Here is a 10,000-nt window from a genome sequence, read left to right as displayed (position 1 = left end):
ACTTTGGAAGGGAGCCCTGATTAGGACCCGTGGGAGGTCTGATATGAGGAGCTCAGTGGCACTCCATAGACACACTTCCTCTCTCCGTTTCCCTCTCTCTATTCTCCCTCTCTATTCCTCTTGTTCTGTGTGTCTCTAACTCACACAGGCAGAAACACATACAGACACACATGCGACCACACAAGCACACACGGGCACACACACACGGGCACACACAGAAACACATGGCACACATACGACCACACACACACACGGGCACACACAGAAACACATGCACACACTGGCACACACACACGGGCACACACAGAAACACATGGCACACATACGACCACACACACACACGGGCACACACAGAAACACATGCACACATACGACCACACACACACACGGGCACACACAGAAACACATGGCACACATACGACCACACACACACACGGGCACACACAGAAACACATGCACACATACGACCACACACACACACACGGGCACACACATACACACATGGCACACATACGACCACACACACACACGGGCACACACAGAAACACATGCACACATACGACCACACACACACACACGGGCACACACAGAAACACATGGCACACATACGACCACACACACACACGGGCACACACAGAAACACATGGCACACATACGACCACACACACACACGGGCACACACAGAAACACATGGCACACACTGGCACACACACACGGGCACACACAGAAACACATGGCAGACATGAACACATACGTACATGCACGCATGAATGCAGGCACAGACTCACACATACACACCCACACCCACATATACACAAACACAAAAAATGAATACACGCACAAGTGCACAAACACATAAATACACACACACACACACAAATACACACACAAACACACACACACACACACACACACACAGAAACACATGCACATACACACACACACACACACACACCCCTGAGCCAATATGAAATTTAGAACTGGCACAATGAGGCTCCTCCGAGCAGCCTTGGCCTGTCAAAGCTGCCCTTGTCAGCCCCATTAGAGAATCTTCCTGCCCTCACCGCGTCAATTCTGCCCCGCCTCTCGGCACTTCCGTTGCCCCCCCGGTTAAAAGGTCAACCCTACGAGGGCCAGACCATTCAGAGCCTGTCACAAACCCTGATGTGTTCGCTCTGCTGTGAGGGGCATGGGCTCTGCCTGCTTCTCTTCCCTCAGTCACTCAACACCACAACAAACTAAAGCCTTAACACCACACCAAACAAAGGCTTCTAAAACACAACAAACTAAAGCCTCAACACCACACCAAACAAAACCCTCAACACCACACCAAACAAAACCCTCAACACCACACCAAACTAAAGCCTCAACACCACACCAAACTAAAAGCCTCAACACCACACCAAACAAAAGCCTTAACACCACACCAAACAAAAGCCTCAACACCACACCAAACTTAAGCCTCAACACCACACCAAACTTAAGCCTCAACACCACACCAAACAAAGGCTTCTACACCACACCAAACTAAAGCCAGTAAGCTAGTAAGGGGGTCTGGAAGAATCTAGGCCAAGAACTTTAGTCAGGGAAAATCTAGGCCGAGAACTCTGGTAAGGGAAAACCTATTAAGTGCCATATGCGGGTTCTGGATAGAGATCTATTAAAGAGTCACACTGAAGAAGTTGGAACGTGTGAGCCTGCCAGAAGAGAACGATCCTGGAGTCCTTAGGGCAGTTTGTGTTGTTCTTTGAGTGTATCGCTGGATGACAGGCTTGTTTCTCTGCTGTGTTTAAATGTTGTCTTGCCGCGGGCTGGGTTGTCTCCGCTGAATCCTCTCTCCATCAGTCACTATCTTTCCTCAGTGCCGTATTGCTTTATCTCACTGGAATTCCCACAATGCTTTTCAGGAAATCTAATATAAGGTATTGACACAGATAAACTAGGATGAGAGTATTTGGCATTGAGAGTTCTCCTTTGTGTTTCCTGGTTGCTTAATGTCCTCTGGCATTGGAGAGTTAGTGTGTCTTTCTACTTAGTGACTAATTTAATTTGTTCTTAATCAATATTAAATGATGTGAAAGCACTTGGGCTTTAATTTGTATTCATGAGTGGAGATTTGCTTCTCTTTGCCCCAGAAAAAAACTGTTCATACATCCAAGAATGACACGACTTCACATGACTCTGTTGGAAAAAACTTTGACCTACGGCAACCCCCGCCCCCCCCACCCCCCTCATTCCCATCCCCAGCAGTTATCTGCTCTCTCTGTTACTATTATCCCTCCCAAGTTAGCCGTAGACTCTGGAATTGATCTGGCCCGGTTCTGTGACCGTGATCTGGCCTGATTCTGTGACCCTGACCTGGCCTGGTTCTGTGGTGTGATCTGGTCCGGTTCTGTGGCCTGACCCAGCCCGGTTCTATGATCTGTATCACATTAGGCCTAGGTCCCAGCCTCACCTGTAGTCCGGCCCTCCGGGTATCATCAAGAGGAGCTTTAGGACACCTACCCAACGTCTCTATCGGAGATGCAGAGAGAGCGATTCCACCGCTGTCCACTGCTACCATCCTCATGTCCAGGCCCAGTGTGGAGGCTGTCCACTGCTAACATCCTCATGTTCAGGCCTAGTGTGGAGGCTGTCCACTGCTAACATCCTCATGTTCAGGCCTAGTGTGGAGGCTGTCCACTGCTACCATCCTCATGTCCAGGCCTAGTGTGGAGGCTGTCCACTGCTAACATCCTCATGTCCAGGCCTAGTGTGGAGGCTGTCCACTGCTAACATCCTCATGTCCAGGCCTAGTGTGGAGACTGTCCACTGCTAACGTCCTCATGTCCAGGCCTAGTGTGGAGGCTGTCCACTGCTAACATCCTCATGTCCAGGCCTAGTGTGGAGGCTGTCACTCTACCTCAGTGGCAGCTGGAGGGTGAGTTGGACCGACAGCCTGTGCTCTGCCCCCTCCTGTCAGAGTTAATAGCCAGCAGGGCGGTTGGTGTCTGACGCCCCGTCTGTCGAATCTGGACACCCCCCAGGTGTTGGGACCTCCCGGATCAGACCTGCCTCTGCATCAGATGCTACTCGTGATGCTCCAAAGCCCCAGAGGCCTTCAGTGGCGCTGCATAAATATGTTTTAAATTACCGAATTGAGTGACAGTTAGACTTCGATGCGTGATTGAAGTGCCCAAAACAACCCCCCCCCCCCTGGAGGCTGTAAGTCAGAGATGTGCTGCTTTTGGGGAATACCCACTGGGGTTGACGGGATAAAATACCCCCTGGATGGTGAATAATTCATTATGACCGCTTGCCACAGGAAGGTGTAGAGTTTTTCTTTTTCTTTTTTCTTTCTACCTCTTCTTCATCCATTTTTTCGCTAAATTTTGATCGGCAATGTCATATACTTGATACTTACTTATATTACACTTATATTTTACCAATCCACATGGTGGTATACCACTTGGTATGTTATGGTATATGTTATGAGATTGCTGATACAGAATAGAAGGTTTGTGTCTAGGTGTGTGTTTCCCTTGTTGCTAGCATCCCCTGAGGTGGTGTAGGATCAAAGCACTTTTTGTGCAATAGTTCAAAACCTATTTTGCCATAAATTATTAAATGTTTATGGCAAGCTGGGTTCTTGGATGTGTATTACCCTGATTTATTATGATTCATTTGTGGAGTGGGACCACCTCTTTCACTCCTAACACATCTAACACATCACTAACCAATATTTTGTTCAAAATCATGAAATTTGAAATCCTCTATCACAATAACATTCTTTGGATGCACGTCAAATTTTGTGAAATTTGCAGTTCACAGCATCTGCTTTGACCCTGATATTCGCTGCTTGCAGTGCTTACTAGTATGATGTTTACCCCTGTCCTGTTATAAAAGGTGCTTACTAGTATGATGTATACCCCTGACCTGCTATAAGAGGTGCTTACTAGTATGATGTATACCCCTGTCCTGTTATAAAAGGTGCTTACTAGTATGATGTATACCCCTGACCTGCTATAAGAGGTGCTTACTAGTATGATGTATACCCCTGTCCTGTTATAAGAGGTGCTTACTAGTATGATGTATACCCCTGACCTGCTATAAGAGGTGCTTACTAGTATGATGTATACCCCTGTCCTGTTATAAAAGGTGCTTACTAGTATGATGTATACCCCTGACCTGCTATAAGAGGTGCTTTCTAGTATGATGTATACCCCTGTCCTGTTATAAGAGGTGCTTACTAGTATGATGTATACCCCTGTCCTGTTATAAAAGGTGCTTACTAGTATGATGTATACCCCTGTCCTGTTATAAGAGGTGCTTACTAGTATGAGGTATACCCCTTTCCTGTTATAAGAGGTGCTTACTAGTATGATGTATACCCCTGTCCTGTTATAAGAGGTGCTTACTAGTATGATGTATACCCCTGACCTGTTATAAGAGGTGCTTACTAGTATGATGTATACCCCTGTCCTGTTATAAGCGTAGATACTTGTATGCAGATATGTAGCATTTACTCTGCTTAGTATTGTTCTCAAGTATATTCTGGCCTCCAATAAATAATCCTACATTTTAGACATGCATTTTTTTCAAAACTACTTTCAAAAGTACCTTTATACAATCAAGCTCATATTGTTGCTCGTGTATAAAGTCGCACTAATCCTCATATTACCTAAACAGGTCTCAAAACCGCAAAACATAACTCACAGGTACTGCTTCAAACCCTATCAGTGTACAGCCGCCACATCCACAATCTGCAGTTTGTTAACATTTTCTCAAGCAAACAGTTTAGTCTATCGTTGCCAATAACATCATCATGCAAGATAACACACTTTCTTTGAAACGGAAAATATCTTTTTAAAAATATCTTGCTCATTTTTGCGCTCTTCTCTCACTTTATGCGGTGGTCATATCACGCACCACTGTGCAGCATGTCTAGTAAAACTCCCATTCCTCCATTTCATCAGTCTGTGCAACCGCTCCGGCAGCGCCTGTCGCCAGCGCCTGTCGGTAGGGTCTGCCTCTCAATCCCTCAGTGGCATGCCTAGCGTGACAGCTCTGGGTGTGTGTGCGGCGTGTGCATGCGTGGGTGTGTGTGTGTGTGTGTGTGTGTGTGTGAGAGAGAGAGACTGCATGTGTCTGTGTGTGTGAGAGAGTGTGTGTGTGTGTGTGTGTGTGTGTGTGTGTGTGTGTGTGTGTGTGAGAGAGAGAGATTTTGTGTGTATGTGTGTGTGTGTGTGTGTGTGTGTGTGTGTGAGAGAGAGAGACTGCGTGTGTCTGTGTGTGTGAGAGAGTGTGTGTGTGTGTGTGTGTGTGTGTGCGAGAGAGAGATTTTGTGTGTATGTGTGTGTGTGTGTGTGTGTGTGTGTGTGTGTGTGTGTGTGTGTATCCATCCTGTGAGGCCAGCACTCCTATACACTGGTGCCATAGCAAAGTCATCCAGAATCCCATTCGCATCCTCCGATTGGTTTCTGCTACATTCATCAGCAGAAGACGACCTTAGGAGAAGTAGGAGGAAGAGGGGGAGGAGGAAGTGGAAGAGAGGGGGAGGACATGGTAAAGATTACGTGACGTTAGGAGTGTTTGCGGTGAAGAAACGCACCAGATATCTCACAGCAACAGGATTATCCCTAAGAAAACCAGAGCATCATTAAGCCATCTGCCACATAAATCTAAGCTATTCTGAGTAACTGTGTGGGATAACTACATGAAGTCTTCTGCCGTTATAGAAAGAAGAGTCTCATTCGCTCTGGATGATTTGTTTATATTTGCATCCATTGTCATCCATTACGAGTCTGGCAAACAGTTCAAACTGGATAAAACAAACAATCCAACAAACAAACAAACAAACCAACCAACAAACAAACAAACAAACAAACAAACTCCCACTTATTCCTTATCTGCGTTCAGCACCATTGTCTTTGATGGCTGCCATGGTTGAGAATGCGTGCATGAAATATGCTGTGCTAATGAGATGCAGATTTGAAGTGTGAGCTTTGCCTTAGACGTGAGGCAGGAAAGATCAGGTTTGAGATTCGGAGTTTGAGCTCTGCCTTAGACGCGAGACAAGTCTGAGAGTGAGAGTGTTGATGTGGTGTGGTGTGTTGTGTGGTGAGGAGTGTTGATTGTGGTGTGATGCGTTGTGTTGTGTTGTGTTGTGTTGTGTTGTGTTGTGTTGTGTTGTGTTGTGTTGTGTTGTGTTGTGTTGTGTTGTGTTGTGTTGTGTTGTGTTGTGTTGTGTTGTATGTGGTGTGGCGTGTTGTGTTGTGTTGTGTTGTGTTATGAGAAGTATTGAATGTGGTGTGGTGTGTTGTGTTGTGTTATGAGAAGTATTGAATGTGTTGTGGCGTGTTGTGTTATTTTGTGTTATGAGAAGTATTGAATGTGTTGTGGTGTGTTGTGTTGTGTTATGAGAAGTATTGAATGTGTTGTGGCGTGTTGTGTTATTTTGTGTTATGAGAAGTATTGAATGTGGTGTGGTGTGCGGTGAGAAGTGTTTAATGTGGTGTGGTGTGTGGTGAGAAGTGTTTAATGTGGTGTGGCATGTTGTGGTGTGTAATGAGAAGTATTGAATGTGTTGTGTTGTGTTGAGAAGTGTTGAATGTGGTGTGGTGTCTTGTGTTGTGTTATGAGAAGTGTTGAATGTGGTGTGGTGTCTTGTGTTGTGAGGGGCTTAATTTAGATTAGTTTCCAGTGTGAGTCTTTCTTTCGGGGGAGGTCACCATCTGCTCATGTGGCAGCTCCATGGTGTCCAGATAAATCTTACAGGCAATGAGTGCTTTCCATTCTTCTCTTTCCTCAACAGTGTCTGCTGCTCTTCGCTACTCACCCGAGGGGCGGGGGGCTGGTCCAAAGACAGGAAGAGAGAGGGAGAGAGGGAGAGAGAGAAGGAGACAGGAAGAGAGAGGGAGAGAGTGAGAGGGAAGGGAGGGAGGATGAGAGAGGGAGAGAGGGAGAGAGAGAGAGAGAGAGGGAACCAGGGAAGGAGAAAGAAGGCAGAGAGATGGCCAACGGAAGAAAGAATGCCATGACAGAAAGCCAGAGCTGTAATGAGGGAGAGTGAGAGAGAGCCTTCAAGAAAAAGAGAAAATAGACTGGCAAGATAGAATGCGAAAGAGAGAGAGTGATAGAATGAGAAAAGAGAGAGTGATAGAATGAAAATAAGAAAGGGATAGAATGAAAAAGAGAGAGAGATAGAATGAGAAAAGAGAGAGTGATAGAATGAGAAAGAGAGAGAGTGATAGAATGAAAATAAGAAAGGGATAGAATGAAAAAGAGAGAGAGATAGAATGAGAAAAGAGAGAGTGATAGAATGAGAAAGAGGGAGAGTGATAGAATGAGAAAAGAGAGAGTGATAGAATGAAAATAAGAAAGGGGTAGAATGAAAAAGAGAGAGAGATAGAATGAGAAAAGAGAGAGTGATAATGAGAAAGAGAGAGAGTGATAGAATGAGAAAAGAGAGAGTGATAGAATGAAAATCAGAAAGGGATAGAATGAAAAAGAGAGAGAGATAGAATGAGAAAAGAGAGAGTGATAATGAGAAAGAGAGAGAGTGATAGAATGAGAAAGAGAGAGAGGGATGAAATGAAAAAGAGAAAGGGATAGAATGAAAGAGAGAGGGAGCGAGGGATAAAATGAGAAAGAGAGAGAGAGAGAGAGAGCCCCCTCCTGCCTGCCTTGCTAAGCCTGTGTGTTTGGAGAAGCTCCAGCTCAAATGAGTGGCTCCCCGTGGCCCATTATCCTGCCTGCCTTCTTCTACCTGAGTTAACAGCTGGGCCCTTGTGATAGAGGGGGGGATTACACACATTTCCATAACACCGCTCGGCCCGGCCACTACGCGCCGGCCACTAAGCAGCCACTCACCAGAGAGAGATAGGAGAGTGCTCACACGTAATGATTATTGCACACAAGGCCAGGTGATGCTATCTGGAGCTGTGTGTGTGTGTGTGTGTGTGTGTGAGTGTGTGTCTGTGTGTGTGTGTGTGTGTGTGTGTGTGTGTGTGTGTGTGTGTGTGTGTGTGTGTGTGTGTGTGAGTGTGCGTGTGCGAGTGTGCGAGTGTGCGTGTGTGCGTGTGTGTGTGTGTGTGTGTGTGACAGCTGGGCTAAAAGCCCTGGGTTTATTCAGCAGTCAGGGCTTTTTGCAAGGGGAGGAGAGACCAACTAACCCCTTATGTCACCTATAAACATTTTCACCTTTCTTAAAGGGAGTCTGTCACTGCATAAAATAACATAACAATCAGCTTTAACAGAGTTTTCACCCTTAAACACATGGTAGAGTGAAACAGACCTTTTGGAGGTTTTTCTCTTAGTTTTATGTGTGTCTATTAACTGTAATAACGCAGATTTTATGACATGACATAAACTCTTCTCAAGATATAGCAGATGGATTAGTCTGGTCTGGTGTGACACTGGGCTTTGATGATGTGACACTGTGTCTTTGCAAAAAAAGAAACGGCTTCATTTTAGATCGTTCTAAGAATCTTTTGTTCTATTTATGACTATTCTATTTCTTACACATTTATGTCTGCATCTGTGACTTATTCAGTTCACTTTCTGATGGATGTCCCTGAAAACTCGAGATGCAGAACAAAGCAGCTCCTCTACCAGGACAGCTGGCAGAGACACAGAGGACAGACACTGAGGGACATCATAGTTTCTCATACTCCTTTGATTATCCGCCAGCTTCCTTTTCAAATGCAGGCTGAAGTTAGATTTTAATATTAAACAATTCCCTAATTAATGAAACCAGTAAGTCTTTTAAAACACTAAATCTCAGAGTTGTCCAGTTATTTTTAGAAGAAAAGGGATATGCCAGTAAACTCTCCCGGTATACTTTCCAAGGCAACACTAATGTAGTACTGTTCATCATCATGGTAGTATATCTTCATAGCAAACTCACGAGAGTTGTCTATGTATTTATAATAGGCAGACTCCATGCACCATGGCACCTTCCCTAAAAATTGTGTTTGATTAATTGGAAAGACATCACAGGATAGTTTACTCATGGTACATCCGCAAAATGATTAATGGAAGTCTTCTGTAAAGGAATGCTACTCATTAATCTTTTTCTCTGGTAAGAGTTGCCATGGAACAGCTCCTATACATTCCGGAATCTTGTAGTAGATCTTGCAAGTTATCCTTAGATACTGTAAATGTGTCATCCTCTCTCTCTCCTAAACAAAACAATAGGCCAAAGGTCCACGTGAATGAATTGCAAGCTGTGTTTTTGACAGATCCTGATGGGTATTTCACTAGAGGGAAGAATAGTAATTACAGCAAGATGTCTAGATTACGACAATATATTCCGTCTCTTTGCATCTCTCTGTCTCTCTCTGTCTCTGTCTCTCTCTCTCTCTCTCTCTCTCGCTCTCTCTCTCTCTCTCTCTCTCTCTCTCTCTCTCTCTCTCTCCCTCTCTCTCTCTCTCTCTATATATATATGCTCTATATATAGTCTCTGCATAACGAACAACTCATTCATCAACCTGGTTTTTAATTCCCTGACAGTGAGCCATCAGTGACCCATGAGAGGTACAGTCCTATGCTAAACCACCCCAACATCTGAACATGTCTGTATTGCCCTTCCAGCTGTCAGTGTGTGCTGCTCACATGGGGAATAATACTTCTGATATCTCCAGCGATCAGAACTTTTAAAAAGACCTTTCTTCGCTGCATAAAAAGCAGTTTTATTCAATCGGGGCTGCAATGTAAGCTTGCTGGAGGTGTAAAGTTTCACTCAAATGAACTGTGTTCTGTGTTGGCATGCAGGGAGTCTGATGGGTATTTTAAGAGCAGAATAGTAATGAGAGCATGTGTTAGTCAGCCATTTTATCTCTTTGAATAACGAACAACTCATTCATCCAGCTGGTTTTAATCTCTCTAATGTTTTGAGAAGCCCATTACTGACCTGACGTTGAACCTGGAACTGCAGGCATGGCTGGTGGAGAGCTTAGCTTAGCTGAAACCCACATGTGCTTTAATCAGTCACTATCACCTCCGTGAATCAGTCACTAGC

General features: G+C 44.9%; 1 protein-coding gene across 1 annotated transcript in view; it reads left to right on the top strand.

The window, feature by feature from the left end:
- The window catches only part of LOC308380681 (taste receptor type 1 member 1-like), a gene marked incomplete at both ends in the record, with an annotated part of 36,549 nt that extends 29,893 nt beyond the window's left edge, over positions 1 to 6,656 (top strand). Inside the window, 4 exons of the mRNA XM_080858087.1 lie at positions 2,834 to 2,920; positions 6,278 to 6,293; positions 6,452 to 6,474; positions 6,625 to 6,656. Coding sequence (XP_080714213.1) covers positions 2,834 to 2,920; positions 6,278 to 6,293; positions 6,452 to 6,474; positions 6,625 to 6,656 — 158 coding nt within the window. The remainder of the gene's footprint in view (positions 1 to 2,833; positions 2,921 to 6,277; positions 6,294 to 6,451; positions 6,475 to 6,624) is intronic.
- Positions 6,657 to 10,000: the final 3,344 nt, after the last annotated feature.

The sequence above is a fragment of the Sprattus sprattus genome (assembly GCF_963457725.1).
Source record: "Sprattus sprattus genome assembly, chromosome: 2".
Classification (NCBI taxonomy): Eukaryota; Metazoa; Chordata; class Actinopteri; order Clupeiformes; family Clupeidae; genus Sprattus; species Sprattus sprattus.
Note: the sequence above shows the minus strand (reverse complement) of the source record. Positions and strands in the feature narration are given on the sequence as shown.